This window comes from Gymnoscopelus braueri (assembly GCF_963280865.1).
Source record: "Gymnoscopelus braueri genome assembly, chromosome: 24".
Lineage (NCBI taxonomy): Eukaryota > Metazoa > Chordata > Actinopteri > Myctophiformes > Myctophidae > Gymnoscopelus > Gymnoscopelus braueri.
In genome coordinates, this window is record NC_137626.1 from 7,191,998 (window position 1) to 7,218,658 (window position 26,661).

The following is a 26,661-nucleotide window of genomic DNA, read 5'->3' on the forward strand; positions in this document are numbered from 1 at the left end:
GATTACTCACCCAATGGAGACTTGAATTCATGGAGATTCTTTTAGTTTTGCCTCATTCCTTAGCAAATAATCTGAGAACCGGCAGCGGCTCCGGTAGGAGACACAAAGTGTCAACTTTGAGTCTCCTACCGGAGACATTAATATCTTTCTGCCGGTTATCAAATTATTGGCTTAGGAATGAGACAAAAAACAAAAAAAAATCTACATGAATTCAAGGCTTCATGGGGTGTATAATTGATAGAAAATAAGTCATTTTTTGGGTGAACTATCCCTTTAACCCAGTAAGACCGGAACGCATCTGTGTCATTTTAAGATGTCTTTGGTTATTCAAAAATAGCAGATATACAAGCTCATAGCTCATGAGCTTGTAGATCTGCTATTTTTGAAAAATCTTGAAAAAAAATGCAAATCTTTGAATATATATTTTTAAAAGCGAACTCAAATCTTTGCATCTGGGGGAAATGTCTTCTAAATCCTAACATTTTTCTGAAAAACATATGTTGCTATATCAGTGGTTCTCAAACGTTTTCATGTCAAGGACCACCAAAATTATGTGTATTTGGCCGTGGACCCCCATCTCAAAATATGTTGTTCCAGGGACCCCCCCCCCCCCCAGAAGCAAAGATTTGAGTTACAAATGTTCCCTTTAAAATATATATATATATAAATATTCAAATATTTGCACAAACGTTCAAGATTTTTCAAAAATAGCAGATCTACAACCGCATAGCGTTGCACTCGGTGCCGCGCTATGAGCTTGTAGATCTGCTATTTTTGAATAGCCAAAGTATAAAATATGGATAGAAAGGTTACACAGATGCGTTCCCCGGTCTTAAAGGGTTTTTACATAGTTTTTGGATAAATGCATTGGTTCCATGATGACAGTGCATCAGTTCTGCTGAACTTGGTCATGTTAACGTTATTGCTTGTGTAGCTACTGTTTTAGAATGGCTGAAAGTGAAAGACATTCAACTCCATGCATAATGGTGGTGACGTCAGTTTCAGGACTAACATATCAATCATCCCCAATGTGCAAATATAAAGACAGTAAAATGTATACAGCATGGGTTAATACTAGCCTGATTGTGTAATTGGTTACTTCAACTTCTGGTTAATAATGATATTGAATCAGTTACTTCAATTATAACCAATCTTGGCTACTGAATGGTCTGAGTTACTGTATGTGTGGATGCATGTATTATAGACCTATTGTTAATCATAAAAAAAATATATATATATATATATATATATAATAATAATAATAATAATTATTATTATTATTATTATTATTATTAGTAGTAGTAGTAGTAGTCGTATTAAGTACCTTAGTGTATTTCAATTTCTCTAATACTATGAGATACAGTGTCAAATGCCTCAGGAGGCAATGTAGTCCTGCCTCCTAACCCTGCTACACTCCTCCAATCCTTTTTGGAGGAACCTGGCCCTCCAGTTGACCTTGACTCCTGAATCATTTGATTTTCGACCTTAGGGGGCGGCCATAGCTGAGTGGTTAGTGAGCCCGCCCAGGGAGCCAGAGGCCCTGGTTGCCCCAGGTACGATTCCAGGCCACGCCAGCATTATGTGTCGATGAAATGAAATTTGTCCCTGAGCAAGACTCTTAACCCCTAATTGCTCACAGGCCCTCATTGGAAACAAGCCCGCAAGGACTTTCATGAACGTCCTGTTAAAAGGAATTATCCTTATATTGTAGAGCAGTATCTCATGGTATTTCAGCAACTGAAATAAACCCTTAAAGCTATTCGTTTTTAATGTACATGAACCCAGCGATATGTATTTCACACATGAAATAGGTTTGTGATGAGCAAGAAAAGTGGGTGCTGCTGAGAGAGAGAGAGAGAGAGAGAGAGAGAGAGAGAGAGAGAAGAAGGAATTTGCTATAAATTGACCTAAATACCTAGTTGATTGATGCTAATTGTTCTATTGTTGGATCTGTTTTTGGATAGTTTCGATCCATATGGCATCCACACACATTGTATCCATGATGTAAACCGGTTTTAATTATTTGCTTGAAAGTTGTGTGCTGTTACCTGTTACCTATCCACTTGGTGCCTTGTGGCACATAAGGCCTTCACAGAGCGCTTCCACTTTTCACGGTCAGCTGCTGCTGCAGGCCTCACTTCAGACTTCATGACTTACATCCTGTTTCTTTTCTTTCTTTCTTTCTCAACGGTACGCCTCCAGGTGGTCTTTGGTCTTCCTTTTCTCCTTTTCCCTTCTGGTGCCCATCGTGTCATTGCTATGTTGCAGTCGTTGTTGTGGTCCTGCCGTAGTATGTGTCCAGTCATCTTCCACCTACGATGATCGGACTCATACTACGGCAGGACCACAACAACGACTGCAACATAGCAATGACCTGGGCAATGACCTGAAAGTTGTGTGCATGGCACGATAAATGCAATCTCATCATATTTTTAATCTAGTTAATGACCATGATGCTGTTGGCTGTTGATTTCACTGCTAGCTTGTGCGAGTGAGTGTCTCAGCTCTTAGAATGTGTTTCTTGTAGGCTACGTCTAGTGTGTTCTGTGCTACAGTTCCCTAAATTGATGAGGACGCTCAGGTTTACAGGCTGTGAAATATGTCTTGTTTTGTTGCCTTTCAGAGGCCTGTTGATATGCATGATATGCTTAAAATAGCTATATCTCAATTACAATTAAACCTAGAAAGGTAGTTTTGGTGTCTAACCCTATAGGTTTTAGGGCTCAAGGAATGTGACCAAATCAGTGCAATTACCATCAGTAAATTATTTATTGCCAAATGAATGATGGCGTCCCAAGGTGATGTCCCATTCTACTAAATTATGTAATACTAACAATGTGCACAACCAATCTGGAAAACTGCATTCTTCAATACGAATGGCTTCAAAGAAAAACAAATATTGTACTGACTAATATTGTAGTCAGTATAATATGTTCCTTTTCAGGATTCAAATAAAAAAAATAGTGTGCAAATCCTTTGGACACGTTGTGGGGCGGTACCTTTATAGAAAAGCCAGTAGCATAATAGAGGTTACTACAGGGATAGTCTGCAATCTTGGCCCACTCTGTCAACAGCCTGGATGTGTTATTATCATTGCATGTGTGTGTGTGTGTGTGTTGTTACACCAAAGATTACACATATTTATAACAGGACCGGACAGGGTCCTTCCTGTTATAAACTTAAGCACTGGTCTGCTGCATGACATGCGATGCGATGGGACAGTGCGTTCTATAGCCAACACCAACTCAGGACTCCTGAATCTCTGCCCTCGTCACCCTCCTATCTAACATCAGGGTCTTGAGCTCTACAGTGTTGTTAGTTAAAGGGATATTTCACTTTAAAAAACTAATTGGGTTATTTTATCGTCTACTCAGGCTTTTGTGAGCCCCCCAGACAGTTTTTAGGTTGCTTTATTCATTATTTAGATATTTGATATTCATTTCATCAGACATGCCCCCTTCCTATACAAACCCATTATAACTTCCAACTCCATTTTTAAAATGTTAGATTCATCAAAAACACCCGTCCTTGGTTCTGGTGACTCATCCTGCCCTCCTAATACGTGAGGGGGCCGTGTTTAAAAATAAATTAAAAAAAATTCCCCCAAAAATATTAAAAATACATGTAAAAAAATATTGAAAAAACACAGTCTCCTCACGTATTAGAAGGACAATATCAGTCACCAGAACCAAGGACGGCTGTTTCCGATGAATCTAACATGGTTAAAATGGAGTTTGAAGTTACAATGGGTTCGTATAGGAAGGGGGCGTGTCTGATCAAATGAATATCAAATATCTAAATACTGAATCAAGCAACTTAAAAACTGTCCGGGGTGCTCACAAAAGCCTGAGTAGACGATACAAATGAAATTTCCCTTTAAGCTGTCGCGCCGCAGTGCATCTATGTAGGTGGTGCACTTCTTGCCTTTCCTGGCTTTGCCCTGGGTTGGCTCACATAGTGTCAGTTTGCTTGCCTCTAGTTCCGGGTGCCTGACACAGTGCCTCATCCTTCTCTGTCTGACTTTGTCTGTGACCCGTGGTAGGTCCCCATAGAGGACCACATTTATTTTTTAAAGATATTTTTGGGGGCTTTTTTATGCCTTTATTTGACAGGACAGTAGGCTGACACTAAATGGGGGGGAGAGATGGGGGGGGACACACAGCAAAGGTCAGGAGTTGAACCCACGACACGCTGTCAAGCTGGATTACCAGCATATGCTGTATGCACCTGGACCGCTAGGCCAGAGGGCGCCCCTGAGGACCACATTTTTTATGTGGTCCGTCCATGTGACACCTAGTGCCATTCCTCTTAGCATTCTTAGACTCCATCCAAGGCCTTGAACAAAGGGATTCTACCGTTGCGCCTCAGCCTTAAACGGCCAGTCCGGTGCGTCACAGGGAATGGGACAGTATGAGCAGAAGAGAGAACGCTGGAGCAACACGGACAGTTTAGGCCTTTTATTTAATTTCGGTGCAGGTAAAACAGACTGACGTTTCGGTCTTGCGACCTTCCTCAGAGTCATTTGATGACTCTGAGGAAGGTCGCAAGACCGAAACGTCAGTCTGTTTTACCTGCACCGAAATTAAATAAAAGGCCTAAACTGTCCGTGTTGCTCCAGCGTTTTCTCTTCTGCTCCATCCAAGGCCCTTTCCTGTTGTAGTACTGACTCCACTGTAGCTACAAACAGCCACCTCTTGAGGTTTTCTCCCATGTCTGATTTCCACACTCTCCTCATTCCAGAACAGTGCCCAAGTGCATGGCATGATAAAAGCAATCTGGTCAAGTTTTTAATCTAGTTAATGAGCCTGACATTGTTACATTGTTGGTTGTTGATTTCACTGCTATCTGTGTGTGTGTGTGTGTGTGTGTGTGTGTGTGTGTGTGTGTGTGTGTGTGTGTGTGTGTGTGTGTGTGTGTGTGTGTGTGTGTGTGTGTGTGTGTGTGTGTGTGTGTGTGTGTGTGTGTGTGTGTGTGTGTGTGTGTGTGTGTGTGCGCGCGTGTGTGCGCGCGTGTGTTTGAACTCTTAGAATTTGTTTCTCGTACATCTACTAATGTGCTACAGTTCCCCAAATTGAATTGCTGTGAATTGCTGTGAAATATATTGTCTCTATAATAGCAAAAATAGCAGATCGACAAGCTTGTAGATCTGCTATTTTGCTTTTGTGTGACGCTGTAGTATGATGAATAGGGTATTAATTTATGAAAAAACACAAGTTAAAATATGGATATGAGAGGTTTCTGCCCCACAGCGACAATATGTACTGTTTAAGAATCAAACACTCTTGTTTTGTTGCCTTTGAGAGGCCTGTTGATATGCATGACTGCATCTGTCTCTGCCAGTGTGCAGCGTGCATTCATAATCTGTGCAATGCATGTACATAAGAGTCGTAGACTGCACTTTTGTTGCCCTGGGCGCTACATTATCTCTCATATTGTTGAGGCATGACGATCAAAAAGACTGTGATTTGTTTAAGGAACCGGTGACATGAGCATTAGGAAAAAATGATAAAACTGTTGTACACCTGAATTCATATCAAAGTGTATCACTTCATATTCTTGTTCAAAGTCTTTAGGATGTTATAATTGTGTCTGCCAGTAAGTTGTTTTACAGCCTTTTATGCTTGTATCATGGACAACTGTAATGATAGCTTTCTCTCTCGCTCACAGAGAGTTGCTAACCATGAATTTGTCAATTTCTACACTTAAAGGGACTACACAATGAATTTAAAAATTAATAATAATAATAATAATAATAATAATAATAATAATATATATATATATATATATATATATATATATATATTCTTTTTTTTTGGTTGGAACTGAAAAACGGGAGGGAGTGTACCCTGATGTGACGTCACGTCAGGGACCAAATCAGTTTGGCCTGTTTTGAGACCATTTACAGAAAACCCCAGATTTGCTGTGAAAGCCTGAGTCTTCAAACTGGGGTATTTTTGAGGATAGAAGAGAGGTAGGGGAGACCAAAAACACACAAAAAAGAAGAAAAACTAAAAATTCATGGTGTAGTCCCTTTACAGTAAATGAACACTTCATGATGATTATTTAATTGTGCAGGTTCTCAGTCCTCTGACATCGGTAAAGCCCAGAATGGAGAACCAGTCAACTTCAGCATCAGTGGCAGCTCCACAGGCCCAGGTACACATATTGCTTGCTTCTTTATTCACAGCTTAACATCTGTGACTATGTCCATGTCAGCATGTCAACTTGCACAAGGTACTTTATTTCCCTGCATTTAACTTAAGGCAGAATGTGGCAGCAATCATCATAAAGCAATTGCAGTCTTACTGTGCATCTGTCTCCAGGCATCACTTTAGGTTGGGGGAAAAGGTACATTTGCACCAACAATTAAATAAAACAATGTATTAACCATTTAACTGTTGGTATTAACTGGTTACACATTCATAAGTTACCGGTTAAACAGTTAACCATGACATTTTTGTCCTCAGTCCTGTGGCCGTAACCTCAATTAATTTAACAATTTTGTCCCACTGTGTCATCTAGTTGAATACCCCTGCCATATATGTCTGTCTCTGATCCCATCACTTTACAATGGCTCAGCATCAAATCTGTTTTTTTCGCCCTAAAATATTGCTGTTCTAAAATAAATCCAGCTCATGTTATGTACATTACAGCTTACAAACAAACTGTTGTCCTTAAAAAAAGAGTTTTGGAACAGGTCCAATCTTTTCCCCGCTATGGCCCTAGATATACAGTATGTGCTTGGTATGGCCTGCAGCATAATGAATCCACTGGATATTCCTAAATTGTCTCTGTATCAAAAACGGAAAAGCTAATTGTTGCTGCAAGGTACACCATTTGAGGAGTGGTACTTTATGACCGAAAATACCAACTCACTGCTCTCTATTAATTAATTAATTAATTAATTAATTGATTGTTTAATTAATTAATTAATTCATTCATTCATATTTTTTGGGCACCGTGCATGGCTTGTATCTCAAGGCCTTTTCTCTCACACCAATGCATTGTTGTATTGAGAGACATCGTATTGATTTAAATGGGTTGTTAATGCTATGTAAAAAATAACAGTGACCAAAAAAACATCCCAGGTAGTGGGTTTCAGGTTGAAAACCACTACTGTGTCCAATACCATACAATACGTAATGTTGTTTTATAACACTCAGGCATGATATGATTGAAATAACATGACTGTGTGTTCAACAGGATGCTGCTGCGTGCTTGACTTCAGAAAAAATGGATGCAGAAAAAGGTGATTTTTTTCTGTCCTTGATACAGTTCAATGCTTGAGACCAGTTTGTAGGTTGTTGGCTAGTGCTGAATTATGTTTGCCAGGTTGTCCATCCTCAATATCTTATTCCCAAACTATAAGTCTATCAGTTGTTACACTATTTGTGTGGATGTAGAGATGCTTCAGTGTTATTTGATATTCATTGACATAATGACATACTTTTCAGTGATGTATTCATCTCAACCGCTCTCTTTTTCTGTTTTGCAAACAGCAAGAGAGGCTTTTGTGATCCAAAACAGGGCAGAGTTGGTTCAAAATGTGTCCAGAGTCATGCCTATCGTAGACAGTCTAGGAGCCAGGGTTCATCGTGAGCTCTATGCAGAGATTCAAGCCGAGAAGACAACTATGGGCCAAATGAGGAAACTGTATACGATGCTACTTTCAGGTGGAACAGCCATCAAAGCAGCGTTTTACAATGCCCTTAAACAACACGAGCCCCACCTGGTGGAGAGGCTTGGTAAGATCATAATCTACTAATTAATGTATACATATTTGTTTAATGTTTAACAGCATAAATATAAATTACAACAGCAGTTCCATAAAGTGGATGTGTTTCTGCCAAGACAGCTACCATCAGGTTAAATTCTAGACACTCCTGGTATCAATAGGGAGCTCAATATGTGTAAACAACATACATTACTATATATATATATATATATATATATATATTTATATATTTATATATATATATATATATATATATATATATATATATATATATATATATATATATATATACATACATACACACACACAGTAATGTCCAGAGTACAGCAACTTGCAATGGGGCCTGGTCTTCAAGATACTCAAGGGACCAGTGCCCATGTACCTCTGACTAATACTTCTACTATTATGCCACCAAAATGTGGAATGCCCCACCACCAGCCATTAAAAAGTGTGACTCCCTACCCTCCTCCTGTCTGCAATTTGGAACTGGACCTAGACAAGTCTTCTAGCTTGCCAAACCCCCCCCCCCCCCCCTCACCACTGTGTTTCTCTAGTATTATAATTAATATTATTGATGATGATTTCTTGCATAGTATTGTATTTATGTATATGTCTTGATACATTTAATACATAGGACCACAATGGACTTATTTTTTTTTATCCTTTTAGCATGATTGTAAAACTGTACCTTTGTAAACCTCTGTACCTTTTTGCAAACTGTTAATGAAGTATTCATTCAATCAAAACTCACAGCTCCCTTCCTTATGCTCATCTCTTTATGCAGGACCTGTTCTTTCACCAAAAGACTCAGCTAACGATGGTGAGTTATGAAAGACTTTGGGGAGATTTGTTTTACTAATAATAATTCTAAGTTCTCAACTTCATTCACAATTTTAACTCTATGGAGTACAGTAAGAAAGTATTTATTCACAGCTTTAACATGATGGAGAGCAGTAAGATAGTCTTTATTCACAGCTTTAACATGATGGAGAGCAGTAAGAACAATATTTGGTGTCCTTTGTGTCATACCTTTTGTGAACACAATCATGGTGAACAGAAACATTGTCCATGTTTAATTTTTTCATCCTGATTACAAAATAAACTCAGATATAGTTTATATTCCAGTTCATGAATTTATTTGAAAACCCTTACTGGGGATTACATGTTTCAGCGATCTCTTACCCTTCAATTAGAGTGGCAAAGTTGTGTCTTTTAGCATAGCTCATTAATGCCACATAAGTATACTTAGTTTCTACACTATCAGCCTCATGTGCATCATGTGTGTTTACATCACATTTACCATAATATGAACTTATTGATGTCCTCTATTCTTTGGTCATTTAGAAACTCTTACTCATCAACAACAACAACAACAACAACTCAAGGTCAATCTGAAGAAGAAGTTTCAGATCCAAGAAAATCATATCTTCATAAAGCCAGAGCTCTGCATCACAGAAGGAGAGAGTGGAGAGGGCAGTAATCAACATGAGGTCAGACAGATTGAAACAGCATTCAGTAAACAAGCCGGACAAGAAACACCAATCCAATTCGAAGACATCTTTAAACCTCTACCTGGACAAGGACGAATCAGAACAGTGATGACGAAGGGAGTGGCTGGCATTGGTAAAACAGCCCTAACTCAGAAGTACGGTCTGAACTGGGCAGAAGACAAAGGCAACCAGGGTACCGATTTCATCTTTCCACTCACTTTCCGAGAGCTGAATTCAATGAAGAAGGACCAGAGCTTGGAGGAACTTGTCAATACTGTTTTTGACATTGAGGAAGCAGGAATCTGTAGCATCAAAGAGTCCAATGTTGTGTTCATCTTGGATGGATTAGATGAGTGTCGGCTTTCTCTAGACTTCCAGAACAACGAGGTCTTGACTGATGTCACAAAGCCAGCCTCAGTGGATGTGTTGTTGACAAGCCTAATCAAGGGAAAGCTGCTTCCCTCCGCTCGCATCTGGATAACCACACGACCCGCAGCAGCCGATCAGATCCCTTCTGAGTATTTTGACAGGGTGACAGAGGTGAAAGGGTTCACTGACCACCAGAAGGAGGAGTACTTCAACAAGAGTTTTAGTGATGCGAACCAGGCCAGCACAATCACCTCACACATTAAGACATCACGAAGCCTCCACATGATGTGCTACATCCCAGTCTTCTGTTGGATCACTGCTTCAGTTCTCTGGAACATGTTGAGAACAGGGGTGAATGGTGCTCTGCCAAAGACCCTGACCGAGATGTACATCCACTTCATGATCTTTCAATTCAAACAGATGAACTTCAAGTATCATGGCAGAACTCAGGCACAGTCTTTTTGGAATCCAGAGAATAAAAAGATCATCATGTCTCTGGGAAAATTGGCTTTTGAACAGTTAGAGAAAGGCCACCTGATATTCTATGAAACAGACCTGACAGATTGTGGCATTGATATCAAAGATGCAGCAGTGTACTCAGGAATGTTCAAACAGATCTTTAAAGTGGCGCGTGGGGGGTACAAAGACATAGTGTTCTGCTTTGTCCATTTGAGTGTACAAGAATTTATGGCAGCTCTTTATGTCTTCCTTTCATTCGTCAATGAAGGTGTCAACGTACTATCAACTTCCAAGCGATTTAGAGACACGTCTAAGATAAATCACCTCTACCAGACTGCTGTAGACAAGGCCTTAAAAAGTCCAAATGGCCACCTTGACTTGTTCCTCCGTTTCCTCCTGGGCCTCTCATTAGAGACAAATCAGACTCTTTTACAAAGTATGTTGAAACAGACAGGAAATAAGCCACAAACGAATCAGGAAACAGTCAAGTACATCAAGAAAAAGATCAAGGAGAATCCCTCTCCAGAGAAAAGCATCAATCTGTTCCACTGTCTGAACGAGCTGAATGATCATTCTCTAGAGGAGGAGATCCAACAAAACCTGAGCTCAGGAATTCTCTCCAAAGACAAACTCTCTCCTGCTCAGTGGTCAGCTCTGGTCTTCATGTTGCTGTCATCAGAAAAGGAGCTGGAAGTGTTTGACCTGAAGAAATACTCTGGTTCAGAAGAGGCTCTTCTGAAGCTCCTGCCAGTGGTGAAAGCCTCCAATACAGCTCTGTACGTGAACCAGCTTAATTTATTATTTCATCCTACTCCTAATAAAACATTTTATTTATTTGTATTACTGATGTGTTTTGTTGTTTTGTTGTTTTTGTTTGTTTGTTTGCTTGTTTTCTTCCCAGGCTGAGTGGTTGTAATCTCTCAAAGAGATGCTGTAAGATGTTATCATCTGTCATCAGCTCCAGCTCCTCTAGGCTAAAAGAACTCGACCTGAGCCACAACGAATTGCTCGATTCAGGAGTGAAGCTAATCGCTGATGGACTGGGAAGTTCACAATGTAGCCTTGAGACACTCAGGTCAGTATTCCTGAACCTTTTCAATAGATGACCATTTGTGACCCATTCTGCCTTACGTTGGGTACGCCCGCCTACAAGCAATGTTGAGCAGAGAGGAGAAGAAAAGCCATAAGAACATTTTTCATCCAACATGTGTTAATCCCACAGTCACAATCCTGAAATACGTGGCTGTCATTCACCTAACCATTAGAGCTGAAATCAGTGTGTAAATAATACATACACGTAGATACAAACTTAAATTGGTCATCCTTGGTGCATCCTAAAATACTTACATGCTACTTGTGTAATGTACATGCAAAGCGTGAAACCGCCCGACTTTGTGAAACAAGGTGTTTCACAAGGTGCCATAGCTGAGTGGTTAAAGAGGCCACCTTGGAATCAGAAGGCTCTCGGTTCGCCACCCTGCCCACAAAGTCTATGTGTCAAAGAGTCCCAGAGCAACCCCTTGACTCCTACCTGACTGCTGTGATAACACTATCACCTACTGCTAGCTAGAATGGATAAATGCAGAGTACACATTTAATATGTGTGTGTGTGCGTGTGCGTGTGCGTGTGCGTGTGCGTGTGCGTGTGTGTGTGTGTGTGTGTGTGTGTGTGTGTGTGTGTGTGTGTGTGTGTGTGTGCGTGTGTGTGTGTGTGTGTGCAGGTTGTCAGGCTGCATGGTCTCAGAAGTAGGCTGTTCTTATCTGGTCGCAGCTCTGAAATCCAACTCCCATCTCAAAGTGCTGGATTTGAGCTACAATCACCCCGGAGCAGACTCAGAAGAACAGCTGCGCTCTGCTGGACAACTGGAGACCCTCAGGTATGGAGAGACTTGCTACTCAGTGCAAGTTTGACTAGTAGGTTTAGAGGGACATTATACTGTCATGCTGTGTAGTGCTGTTTAAAGTGTAATAGCATGACATTATTATCAATCATTGTTTCTATTATCAAATAGAATATGCAGGCCTGACTTTGTGTCTCCTTCATCCCCAGTGTCGACCATTGTGGGGCGTGCAGGCTGAAACCAGGTCTGAGGAAGTGTAAGTGTTTAATCTGTTTTATTCATGATATCAAAGTATCACACATCCTATTTATATGAGCAGCACATATACACAGCACAATGGAAAATTCATTCAGTAACATGCTAGGTGTGCAGAATTATGAAAGTGTAATGAGTCATACATACACATAGGCTATACATGCACCTACATGCATACATACATACAAACATTGCAGATCTACAGCTCAGATCTTTGTGAGCTTGTAGATCGACACAGTACAGATCAGGCTGCACGGGTCCATTTGGTTCCATTTATACTCTCTGGGAGTTAAATGAACACTGAGGAGACACTGTGCTCTCTGCGAAAATAATTATAGTATAAACAATACAGTCGAATAAAAATGAATTAACCTAATATAGCTGGCAATAAGCCTTGACAGCACAAAGTATGAAGTAAAATAACACTTCAGATAATAAAATGATACTGACATAACAATGATGATAATGTTAATGTATTAAACACATTTCTAAGTAGTTCCCAAAACATTATGTGTACAGATGAAGATTAAAGGCACAATATAAATATGTACAGTCACGCAAGAGAAAAGGCAACAATAATTAAAAAATAAAAAATAAATCACCCAAGTGACACTCTATTGCAAATTATAACAACTTACAGGATTTAAAGAACACATTAAATAATTACCCAAAGCTTCCATGGGGTTCAAGTGGTTAATGTATGTTTGGTAATAATAATGAAAATATAATGAAAATACTACAACTCGTAACTACAGTTTTCAAATAATTGTACTGGAGTAAAAGTACAATATTCTCATCAGAGATGTGGTGGAGTACTCGAAATAAAAGTATTGAACATTTTAAATACTTCACTGAAGTAAAACAAATACCTGTTGTTATTGTTCCTTCTCGTGCTGTGGCCAAACGCTGACCACACGGGGGCGCGAAACTAGTTAACAAGGTGGAGTCTCGTTCGTTATCGGAATCAAAAAGACAAATCACTCCACCAACTAATATATATAAATAAAAATTACCCAAACGGGCTAAAGTGGTTCAATTATTCCACTAAATAAAATAAAAAAAATCAAAATTGTACTTAAGTACCATACTTGAGTAGTGAGTAAATGTACAGTTTGCACCACTACTTGCAAATGTAATGAAATAAAAATTACCCAAACGGGCTAAAGTGGTAGTACAGACTTTCTTGCTACTAAGAATAATTAAATAATAAAAGGCTGTAGGGCATGGGGTCCAGGGAGCAGGTGGATTTAAAAAAGAAAACAACGTACCGTATAAGGCCTACTGACTGACTTCATGTGCAGTTCCTTTGGACCACTACTTGAAATATTACGAAATAATAATAGGCGGTCTATTTATTCATGTTTTACACCTTTTAGCTTAGTGATATTGAAGAGGTGGGTTTTGATGGTGGTTTTGAAGGATTGGAAGGTGGGCGCATCTCTGAAAGTTTTGGGGAGTGCATTCCAAAGGAAAAGGAGGGACCACTGTTGCGTGCGTGTTGAATGACAGACTCATCACAGACTCTGAGATGCTCGTCTGCTCCTTTCCACTCCAGAGAAACATCAGTCCGGTTAGGACTGCATGGGCCAGTGAGAGTTTATGCAAAAACCGGTTGCGTTAGTGTCCAATTTACCACTGGGCTTCCCCCCCACACACACACACACACACACACACACACGCACACGCACACGCACACGCACACGCACACACACAGCTGTCTGGCTATACAGACAGAGCAGTCAGCGTTCTTTAGATGGTAGATCATTCAGGGGTCTTCAACAGGGGGTCCAGGACCCCTAGGGGGTCCTCAGAGTTACTAAAGGGGTCCGCCGAATCTTTGTGTGATATGATTTATTGTTTTACTTTAACCACTTGAACACTAGCATCCCTTTTCTGAGGAGAAGTTTAGCCAAAAAGAGCCGATCTACAAGCTCACAACATAGATCGGCTATTTTAGATAGATAGATAGATAGATAGATAGATAGATAGATAGATAGATAGATAGATAGATAGATAGATAGATAGATAGATCATAGATAGATAGATAGATTTCGGGGTTTTAATATAATGGTTTTCTTAAATGATTATTTATTCACCTTGGGGGGGACATGTGGCGATGATCTCGGGGTTAACTGCGTGCGTGCTTGCGTGTGTGTTTGTGTGTGTGTGTGTGTGTGTGTGTGTGTGTTACGGCAGGTGCTTCGATGTTGGTTGGGGTAATTAATAGCAACTATAGCAACACGTCACGAGACACTTCACCAAGTTCATTCATTCAGGAAATATTTGTACATTAATATTTAGAGAATACATATTTTTATTGACATTATAATACAATTAATATAGGCGCTGTGGATTTGTCTATGGTCTCATCGACTCAGGGACCAAATAATAAATAATAATAATATATAATAAATAATAATACTAATAATAATAATATGTTATTAATATTCGATGAGCTTGTAGATCTGCTGTAGAGCTTGTCAATATGAGCACCACAGCTGCATATTACGCACGGTTTTACGCATGAGTTTATATGCAGAGACTTGAAAAATCACTTTCGGAGTGGGGGGGTGAAATATCCATTACGGGTCGGACTAGCGATGTGTCGGACTCCCGGTGGGTCGGACCCCCCGTGCGTCGAAGTGGTGGTGCGTCGAAATGGAAAGGTGTTCCCATTTGGAACAGTGCTCATAGTGGTTAATAAGTTACATTTGTACATTATTATGAAGTTCTATATGATAGTAAACTGGTGTTGTGTTGTGTGTTGTTCTCTCATCAGGGGTGTGTGAACTCACACTGGATCCAAACACAGCACACAGACTCCTCTCTCTGTCTGAGGACAACAAGAAGGCGACACGTGTGGGGGAGGAGCAACCATATCCTGACCATCCAGACAGATTTGACTTCTATGACCAGGTTCTGTGTAGAGAGAGTCTGCCTGACCACTGTTACTGGGAGGTAGAGTGGAGTGGAGATGTTCTTATATCAGTGACACACAGAGGAATCAACAGGAGAGGAAAGGGTTATGACTGTAAGTTAGGAAACAATGACAAATCCTGGAGTCTGGTATGTGATGATGATGACAACGCTTACCATGTCTATCACAAAGGGGAGGAGACTAAACTCTCTGTCCGTCCCTCTGACTCTGTCCTCCGTCTCCGTCGCTCTAACAGAGTAGCCGTGTATGTAGACTGTTCAGCTGGAAGTCTGTCTTTCTACAAAGTGTTATCTAGCACACTGACACACCTACACACCTACCAGTGCACTTTCACTGAACCACTCTGTGCTGGGTTCTGGTGCGGGTGGGATTCTGGTTCCTCAGTGTCTCTGTGTCAGATCTAGGAGGTACGGTAACGTCATGTGTCCTGGAGACACTGCTGCGCGCGTGCGCACACACACACACACACACACACACACACACACACACACACACACGGCACACACACACACAGAGTTATGCAGCGCAACGCGTTGTGAGCTTGTAGATCGTCTCGTTTCCATTGTGGTCTATTGTACTCAATTCATCAGTAATACATATCGTTGCTGTGGGGCAGAAACCTCTGATCTCCATATTCTAACTCTTTGTGTTGTTTTTCATAAATTAACCCCTACTTGATCATACTACAGCGTCACACAAAAGCATCAAAAGTAGCAGATCTACAAGCTCTAAACGCGGCACAAAGCGGCGTGTTTAGAGCTTGTAGATCTGCTACTTTTTATATATTTTTGAACTTGAATCCTGAAAAGTAATAGTTTTGGACATAGAGGGTTATTCATAGGATGCTGTCAGTGGTGTAAAGTAACTAATTACATTTACTCAAGTACTGTACTTAAGTACAATTTTGAGGTATTTTTTTACTTTACTGGAGTATTTTAATTTGTTTATACTTTTACTTCTACTCCACTACATCTCAGAGGCAAATATTGTACTTTTACTCCACTACAATCATTTGAAAACAGTTACTAGTTACTTTGTAGATTCTGATTATTATTATTACAAAAGACACATTAACCACTTCAGCCATATAAACATTTCGGCCATTTGAAAATAGCAGATCTACAAGCTCACAATGCGTCGCATCGACTACTTTTTCCACCACTGCAAGGCGTTCAAGGAGTTAAACTATGCTCACTTTGTATTTTGAGGTCAGACATTCTTTTAGTTTAGCTTTGAGTTTGGGTAGAGACTCCAGATCTTTAATGGGTTTTGGTAGTTCATTCCACATTATAGCAAAGGAGAAACACATCAAAGTAACATGGGTATAAATATACAAATGGGTTCTACAAAGAGAAAGGAAACATACATACAGAGAGAGAAGAATAAACATCAACCCCACATCCTCCTTTTATCATCATTCCACTGTTTCTATTGATTTTATTCCTTAGTCTCAGCCTTTTCTTAATGTAATGTAATGACCTATGATTGTATCGATTTATTGTGCTTATCAAAGCCATGTGTTTGGTCAAATGGTATGTAATGACCTATGAATTCATTGTATGGAACATTGACATGGGTTTTACAATGTTGTGCTTATTAACTCTTATGTTATAGTAACCTGTGTATCATGCGTGACATGCTTTCTAATAAACACATACTGTAAGAAAGTCACCTTGTTTTGCTTCAATCTTTAATGATAATAATAATAATAATAATAAATCCAAATCTTTGTGTGATTGGAACTTTGTTTAACATTAACCTCTTGAACCCTAGCATCTCTATTCTGATGGGAACATTAGCCGAAAATAGCAGATCTACAAGCTCACACTGCCTTGCGCTGCGAGGCGTTGTGAGGTTGTAGATCTGCTATTTTCGGCATATAGGTTTGGTATAGGGGGGAAAAGAGCAGACTAAATACAAGTTTTCTATTCAAGTATTCAGAGTTTAAGTGGTTAACTGTCTGAAAATATACATTAACATGAATCCAACATATTTAATAGAAAAGATAATGTGTAAACAAACAAACAAACAATCAAACACTGATGATAGTGTAGTATAACAGTGGGGAAAAGTAACTTAATAAAGTTCATTTACTGAAGTACTGCACTTAACTTAAGTGCAATTTATTTGGACCTTTTTTTTTTTTCAACATAAAAACTAAACCACATGATAGTTTTACATAGAGTGATGTTGTCCTGGCACCCCCTGGTGTTCAATCTGCAACCACACAACATGTCTAGATGTCATTATCACAATCAATACAATGATCATATTATGATGAGACTGTTGAGAATAGGCTCTATGCACAGCAGCCATTTTGGAAAGAAAGTGGGCCTCTTCCTTACTTCCTTCACAGGTCTTACAACTTATACTAATTCAGGCTCTGTTCCATAGTGTACCACAGTGTGGTTCACAAACTTATTTTAATTCAAAGGACCCCCATGACTCTGAGTGTACAAATGGAACCAAATGGACCCCTAATTTGAACTGGGGACCCCCCAGCCAGACAAGCACTTTAGGCATTACATTTAGTTTGACTCGGTTCCACAGATAAATATTGGGAAAATAGCCGAACTACAAGCTCACAACGCCTCGCAGCTTGTAGATCGGCTATTTGCACAAATTGTTTGCCTCTTTTTTACGTAATGTTTGACAATTTTGACAATTTTGTATTAAAAAGGTCTTAAAAGTCATTAAATTGTCATTTTAGAAATGTGCAGATACCCTGTATATACACTTACACTGTATGTTGGTTTGTTTACCGTTGAATGAGATAATGTTGCATGGGGACCCCCAAAAAATTATTTGTGGACCCCCCTGGTTGAGAACCACTGCTCTATAAAACCAGGGCCAGTTTTTTTTTTATTGTATTGATTTGTATTGATTTCCTTGCAAATAATCACTGTTTTGTAAATCCTTCACGAGCTGTTATCTCCTCAGTCATAAAACATTACGCAGTGTGTTGGATTCCTATGAATGTGAATAGACAGTTGTGTAGAGCAGTGGTTCTCAAAGTGGGGTCCGGGGACCCCCAGGGGTCTTTGAGGGGGTCCCCAGCTAAATGACTTACATTAACATCAACATCGGTTTAACCACTTTAACCCTATTTTATACTTTTACGGCTATTCAAAAAGAGCAGATATACAGATCTTGTAGATTGGCTATTTTTTTTTAAAGAAATCTTCAGAATTTGCCATTTGAACACACGCCCTCTCTTATGGGGGTCCCTGGAACACAATATGTTCATATGGGGGTCTGCAGCCAAACACATATCAATGTGGGGGTCCTTGACATGAAAATGTTTGAGAACCACTGTAGAGTGTTTGCACAATGTGTACTAGGTTGGTACTGGCAGTGGTGCCGGCTTTGTGTGTGCGTGTGTGTGCGTGTGCGTGTGCGTGTGTGTGTGTGTGTGTGTGTGTGTGTGTGTGCGTGCGCGTGTGTGTGTGTGAGGCCCTGAGGGAGTCTCAGGCCCAGGGGCCATAGACTCAGGATCCGGCCCAGCCCCTATGAGACATGCCTGGCATGGATGGCAGCAGGCCATGCATGTTCATGGAGCACTGTGGCTGGCCTGCAGCACTGGAAAGACACAAGGATAATATAAGCTTGTCAGGTGACACCAATAGCGATTGGTCAAAATGTCAGTAAACAAAGTCTTTCTTTTAAGAATCAAGACACGATTGGTTTGTTTCTCTTTGCGCCCCGCCCCCAGACCAGCAGCACACTTGTAAACAGAAGCACTCATGTGAGAGAGGTGGGGACTCATTGACATTTGACAAGTAACGTCATGTTATTATGACAATATTAATATAATTATATGAACAGCGTTTTTTTTGTTGAAAAAGAGAAAGAAAAAATCCTTCCATTACCTGTTCGTTCATTCTCTGAATGATGTGATAGCCTACAGTATGTATAATATGCTGCATAGTATAGCTGAACGAGACAGCTTTATGCTGCTTAAAATGAACTGTCGCCCTTTATGTGGCCACAAGAGGGAGGCACTGTCACAACAAATCCGCCACATCACTGACACTGGCCATCAAGAAAAAAAGCTAAGACATTCTAAATGCTTGCTTGTGCAGGACACCGAAGACAGTCTATTCTATTCTATTTCATTCTATTCTATAAATACTACTTCGTTGAGGGAAAACCCCTCATTTCCAATGACGCTGAGTTGCACAAGAATAAGCAATATTTATTAAAAACAAATAAAAAAAGACAAAAAATCTATTTCTGAAATTGCCTCAAAGGCAACCGTGAATCCATTTTCAACATCTCAGCCTCTGCTCTGAGAGCCGCGTACAGAGCCCATCTGTTTGTGTCTTTATCAGTGACAGAGGACGACCTTCTGTTGCTTAATGGGCCTCTTATAAATAGACCATATAGCTTCTTTCTTTCCTCTTATAAATAGACCATATAGCTTCTTTCTTTCCTCTTATAAATAGACCATATAGCTTCTTTTTTTCCAGTGCTGCGGTCCAAGTTGTCCCCGCGCCCAGAACCCAAAAACAAGCCTTACAAAGTCAGTCAGAAAGCTCCACATGAGTGGTTCTCAAACCGTTTTATTTCAAGCACCCCCAGGATGGTATGAATTTAGCACACAGTCCCCCCCCCCCCATAACTCTGAGAATGTACAAATGGACCCATTTGGTTCCATTTGTACACTCTCAGAGTCACAGACCGGCATGAGTCCATTTGGACACCGAGAAAGGCTTGACGGCCTTTCTCGATGTCCAAATGGACTCTTGCCTGGCTGACCAGAGAGAACAGACTGTGTTCTCACTGCAGTCTAGGAGAGGTGGAGACAGAGCTTCACTGCTTGACCACATGCACATATAAAGATACCCAGGAAATCCCCTACTTCAGGGGTCTTCAGAGCCCAATCAGAGCCCAATAGGATCTATGCACAGCAGCCATATTGGAAATAAATTGGGCCTCTTCCTTACTTCCTTCACAGGTCTTATCAATTCTACGATGATGAAGGCTCTGTTGCATTCTGGTCAAACAGAGTCGCGAAACAGCATTGGCCACACCACACAAACAGGGCCCCAGGGTGCTGATATTGTGCGTGGCCATGTTGGCTCACTGGAAACACTCGGCTACACCAGTGGGTCTCAAAGTGTGGTCCAGGTACCCTCATAGTTCCAAATGTCCCCTTACGGGTGTGTAAAGGGGGGCGCATGCCGCATGCTACCATTTTCGGTGATCACCCTCTCACCGCAGAAAAACTACAGCATGGTGTGACTGAGCCGCGGTGATAAGCGACTCGCCGCTCACCCCAACACATCTCTCTGTTTTTATCATAATCACCTTTTAGGTGAAAACGTTTCCACCTAAAAGGTTGAAACCTTTACTCTAAGAGTGTCCAAATGGTCATGGGTCCATTTGGTTCCATTTGTACACTCTCAGAGTTACTGGCAGGGGTGTAGAGGAGGGGGGACGCGGGGGAGCGGCGCTCCCTCACTTCTCTAACTGCTGAAAAAATATATATTTTAATTTTTATGAAATTATTTTGAATTTTGAATTGTTTTAAAGAAATTATTTATATTTTTTAAAAGCAACATATTTGTAACAACAGCATAATATTGGGTTGTGCAGGTGAGATTTAGAAAACCATGTGGGGTTTACAAAGTTAATCTCACCTCATTTAACAAATACAGGTCAAATACATTACACCTAGCGCTGCGGGGTGGGCGCGGGCTTCAGAGGTGCGCTCCCCTTCCAAAATTAGCACAACACTGGTTATGGGGGTCCTTGAATTTAAAAAGTTTGAAAACCACAGAGGCCCAATTTCTTTCCAATATGGCTGCTGTGTTCTATATCTGAGTTCAGTTTGTCAGGGCAACCAGAGCCTCCACCGCATTCCCCCTGTGCTCCCTCAGACTGCGCTCTGCCACGGCCCTGGAAATCGCCATCTCTGCCATCATTAGCTCTACGTCCTCTCTCCTGACGCTGACGGTGACCTTGGCCAGCTCCTTTTCCCTCTCCTGTTTGGCGTGCTGTTCCTGTGATCTCCCGTCTCCAATGACTGACATGGCATTCTCCAAGTCGGAACTGGAGATCTCCTTCTCCTCTGCATAGTCGGTGACTCTCTCCAAATCGGAGGCTCCACTGTCCAACTGTCTTTAACCCATTAAGACCTGGAACGCATCTGTGTTATTGTTTGATTTGAGCTAAAAAAAAGCATTATTTTACACTTTGGCTATTCAAAAATAGCAGATCTACAAGCTCATAGCGCGGCACCGAGTGGCCGCCATGATTACGTCACTGAAGTCTAGAACAAACACGGTGTCGATATCAGGCAGATGGCTGAATGATGTTTGAGTCTAAGCTAGTGCTAGTGAGGAGTGGCTGGACCTGGACTGGACGGGACTTGACTTGACTATGTCAAGGTGTGACGTCACCTGTGATGCAGATGTGTCCATATTTGGGCAATGTGGTGTAGTCAGGCCCGTCATTAGGAATTATTTTACATCATTTTCTAAATTCCCCCCTCATCCACACCCAAAGAGCAAAATAACAAAAGTTCACTCAAAACTCATGTGATAAAACTGCCATTTCAAAATAAAACCAACTGTATAAAATCAGCTGTAACACGTCTTTTGAGAGTGTTGCTGGTTAGTTGTAGAAACAAATCCCATATTTCCATAATGAACATTTCATATCATTTGGCTCTTGTATCTTTTCATCAACATTTTGTATTCATTTCGGCACCAATGAAATGATGTAGTCTAGTAGCAGGACACCACACGCACGCACGCACGCACGCGCACACACACACACACACACACACACACACACACACACACACACACACACACACACACACACACACAAGTTTAATTACTTCAAATGGGCTGCAGCTGCATAACCATATCAATTACTGTTAGTTTTAATGGAAACATATTGAGCAGATGAATATACGACAGCAGCACAAGAAAGACCTACATGCATACAACACTGTCTGAACAGGACTGCAGGCAGTAGTTAGTTAGTGGGTGTTGATTCATGAGGGGCGGTGTAAAAAAATAAAAATGATAATAATAGTATTTGCCACGGAAACACTTTTGCACTTACACGAAATGTGTCCTCGTATAGTTACAAATAGGGGTTCCCGCCCAAAATGGGTTAATCCTGAGAATGAGAAAGCTCCTACCTAGCATCCTAGCAGGTTCTGACAGGGGGCGGGACTAAAAAGGAGGAAGGAAGACAGTGTGAGAGTGAGAGAAACAGGTGAAAACAGAGATGTTCAATAATGTGGTTAATGAAGAGCCAGGGATTAATATCAGTGTTGATATATCAGTATGTTTGTGTGTTTGGAGCTGGGTTTTCACTCAGTATTTCTACCATAACCAGCTGACATTAATAATAACAAGATGGTCTGTGGCTGGTCAACTGAACTAACACACTAGGCTCGAGGAGAAGAGAGTGTGTGAGACATTTCAACACGTTTCTGAGTGAGTATGGACGCTCTCTGAGAACTGTAATGACATGGACCTTTAGTTAAAGGATAGGACCTTTATAGGCCTAGAAGGCTGTGATACATTTCACTGACACAGGAGGGCATAGGAGTGATCTATGGCTTTGTATATGGAATACATGGAATGAATGTAATGTCACAGCCATTCTATGGATAGGACCTTTAATAGTGTTGTGGTGTCAGACAGACAGACAGACAGACAGACAGACAGACAGACAGGTGTTCTCCACAACACAGACAGACAGGTGGGTTACTGAAAGTGGTGGAAGAAGTACTCAGATATTTTACTTAAGTAGAAGTAGCAATACCACAATATAAAAATACTCTGTCACAAGTAAAAGGCCTGTGTTCAAAATGTTACTTGAGTAAATGTACCAAAGTATTGGCATAAAAATATACTTGCAGTACCAAAAGTAAAAGTACTAATGTTTAAATGTTTGAAAATAGCAGATCTGCAAGCTCACAACGCGTCGCATCGTGACGTGTTGTGAGAATTGGAAAATTGGAATTGAAAATTGGAAATACTAAATACAGCAAACATACCTAAAATTGTACTTAAGTACAGTACTTGAGTAAATGTTCTTAGTTACTTTACACCATTGGGTACACAGTACCCACGCCACCTGTCTGTCTGTCTGTGAGCTGGAGAACCCCTCCAGCTCACAGACAGACAGGTGGGTGCTGTGTTCTCCAGCACACACACAGACAGGTGGGGTAGTGGGTTCTCCAGCACACAGACAGGTGGGGTAGTGGGTTCTCCAGCAGCTGTCTAAAGTTTTTAGTTCAAAGGAACTGTGAGTACAGACAATCCTTTCATTGAGGATTTCAAATAAACTCCAACAAGCGTCAAATAAACTCCAACAAACAAAGTGGTTTGTGAAGCTAAACTGTTAAAAATGTTCCTTTGGACTGGATGGGTCCTTCATGTTAGAATCATTTAGAAATGAAAGCAGAGTGATCCACTGCTTCTTTCTCTTTTTCATCTGTGACGCTGCTTTAATGATCTGTAAATCAGTCAGTTAGACGTTAGTTTTGTAACTATTGTTTGATTGAAGTGTCACTGATAGGCCTGTCACAATTATGATATAATCGCCTTCATAATCCTTTCCATGTTGCAAAATGTTCATATATTTTCAAACGTTTTCCAAGTAGTGGAAATAGCTGATCTATGACCTCACAATGCATCGCAATGCGACACGTTGTGAGCTTGTAGATCGGCTATATCCACTACTTAAAAAATATATATATATTTATATATATATATATATATATATATATAAAATTATTAAATATGGCCTATTTTGGCCATAGTAGCCTATATTATTTATTTTGATTATTGGTATCATTCATTTCTTCTTATATTTAAGTTATTTGCCATATGTAATTTTTGTTTACAAAGCCTACAAGCTACATTCCAACGTTCAATGGAAAAAGACAATTCAATTGTTAATCGCAATTATCTGTAAGACAATTAATCATCATCGCCCTACTGATCTAGGATCTGATCCTTAGACTCCTTACTATTGGTTGATTGTAACCGTTGTAAACACTGTGTTTCTCTCTCTCCACCCCCTGCCACTCAGGTTGAAGAGTGCATCGCTGCATGACAGGCTGACATCTCACAGTGGATGTCTTGTCTTCTCACCACCTCAAGCTGAACACGGACAAGACTGAGCTTCTCTTCTTCCCATGTAAGTCCTGGCCCACGCAGGATCTAACTATTTCCATAGACAACTCCCTGGTGACTTCTGTTCCAACGGCCAAGAGCCTTGGTGTTGTCCTGGACCAGGGCTGATGCAACTTTGATGATGGAGAGGGCCACTGTATTTCCACACTCACTCCAGAGGGCCACATTACATATACTGTCGGGCTATTGTCACACACAAGTAGCAAAAATAGACAGATCTACAAGCTCAAAACGCGTCGCAGTGCGACGCGTTTTGAGCTTGTAGATCTGCTATTTTTCCACCACTCTCCCTGGATGGGGTTCTGGTGAGCCGGCGGGCAGCAAGGTTTTGTACAGAATGTAGTTTCTTGAGAACCTTGGTGGTGACACCGTATAGGAGGCTGTTGCAGTTAGTGGAGTCTGGATGTGATGAAGGCTTGAATGAGTGTCTCTGCAGCCGTGTTTTGTGATTGATTGAATACTTTATTAGTCAGACATTTAAACAGCTAAATTAACACAATAATACATGTTCATCAACAAATACAAACACTATGTAGGCCATACAAGATGGGAAAATTACATGTACCTCCCCTGGTGGTCTCCTGATAGATGTGTTTTTTTCAGGCCAATTTAGAAAGAAACCATTGTTACAAATCATTTAACCCCTTTAGACCGGGTAATTTTTTTTATTTCTTTGGCTATTCAAAAAATAGCAGATATACAAGCTCATAGCGCGGCACCGAGTGCCATGCTATGAGCTTGTAGATCTGCAATTTTTAAATAATCGTGATTTAAAAAATATATATATATATATATTTTATATAAAAATGTTTAGTCAAATCTTTGCTTCTGGGGGTCCCTGGAACAACATATTTTGAGATGGGGGTCCGAGGCCAAATACATTAATTTTGTGGGTCCTTGACATGAAAAGGTTTTTTCAAAAGACTGAGTTACAAAGATTTGAGTTACAAATTATGCTTTAAAAATAAATGCATTCAAAGATTTGCACACATTTTCACGATTTTTCATAAAAATAGCAGATCTACAAGCTCATAGCGCGGCTATCGGTGCCGCGCTATGAGCTTGTAGATCTGCTATTTTTAGAATAGCCAAGAAAATGACACAGATGCGTTCCCGGTCTTAAAGGGTTAATGGATGGTGTCAGGTCATTCCACATGTTGGTGGCAGAGCAGTAGAACGAGAACGTTCACATGTTTGTTCTATATTTGGTTGATACCAGATCATGGTCCCTCTAGTGTTGTGGCTGTGAGTGTCACTCACTTTGGGGAAGTAGTTAGACAGATATGAGGGTATTGAGGGCACTGTCTCATCAGAGGACTGAGAGAAGGGACTCAAGAGACAGAAGGGGTTTGTAGCTTGGTGCATGCATATACACACGCACACACACAAGGGATGCACACACACACACACACACACACACACACACACACACACACACACACACACACACACACACACACACACACACACACACACACACACACACACACACACACACACACACACACACACACACACACACACACACAAACATGCACTTTAGCATCAGGACTGTAATGGACATTGTGCTTAATTTGCTGCTAGTCTCTCTCTATCTATGTCAGTGAAGGCTAAAGATAGCTCACTTGAATATCTGCAGCCTTAGAAATAAAGTTCAGTGTGTTCAGGATATGTTGATATCAAATAAAATTCATATTTTGGCCATCTCTGAAACTCACTTAGATGACTCGTTTGAGGACGGTGCACTATCAATACAGGGGTACAATATTTACAGAAAGGATAGAAACTGCAATGGGGGAGGAGTGCATGGCTTTTTATGTACAAAGTCACATTCCTGTGAAGTATAGGGAGGATTTGAAGTGAGGTAGAGATGGTATGGCTGCAGGTTCACCTGCCCCATTTAAACCTATGTTGCTGGGATGTTGCTATAGACCAAGCTCTGATAGTAATTATCTAGATCATTTGTGTGAAATGATTGAGACGGCATGTGATGAAAACAGGGAGATATAGTTATTGGGTGATGTGAATATTGACTTTATGTCATTGAAAAATATTGACAGACTGTTCATTGAAAAACTAATTGATGACGGTAACAAGTGCATGTAACCTAGATCAGATGATCAATCAAACAACCAGGGTAATTTAATTAGCAATAGCTCTGGAGTACCATCATCCAAATGCATTGATCACATATACATAAACACACGTGAACTGTGCTCAAAAGCGGTATCAGTACCAATTGGCTTCAGCGATCATAACCTTGTAGCAATATCTAGGAAAGCCAAAGTCCCAAAAGCAGGACCGAAAATAGTGCTGAAGAGATCCTATAAAGGGTTTTGCTGTGATTCATATGTGGATGATGTTAAGAGAGTATGTTGGTCTAATGTTTTTAAAGAGAATGACCCAA

At 40.5% G+C, this 26,661-nt stretch overlaps 2 protein-coding genes across 2 annotated transcripts; one reads left to right on the forward strand and one right to left on the reverse strand.

Moving 5' to 3' along the window:
* Positions 1-7,660: 7,660 nt before the first annotated feature.
* On the forward strand, positions 7,661-16,758 carry LOC308080157 (protein NLRC3-like; the record flags this gene model as incomplete). Its single annotated transcript, XM_080421935.1, has 7 exons — positions 7,661-7,745; positions 8,520-8,555; positions 9,080-10,829; positions 10,955-11,128; positions 11,775-11,930; positions 12,104-12,150; positions 14,929-16,758. The coding sequence occupies 7 exons, from the start codon at positions 7,661-7,663 to the stop codon at positions 15,489-15,491; spliced, it is 2,811 nt and encodes a 936-aa protein (XP_080278061.1). The 3' UTR covers positions 15,492-16,758.
* A 4,157-nt stretch (positions 16,759-20,915) lies between these two features.
* LOC308080159 (huntingtin-interacting protein K-like) lies at positions 20,916-21,344 on the reverse strand (the record flags this gene model as incomplete). Its single annotated transcript, XM_080421937.1, has 2 exons — positions 20,916-21,210; positions 21,331-21,344. The coding sequence occupies 2 exons, from the start codon at positions 21,342-21,344 to the stop codon at positions 20,916-20,918; spliced, it is 309 nt and encodes a 102-aa protein (XP_080278063.1).
* Between the last annotated feature and the right edge of the window lie 5,317 nt (positions 21,345-26,661).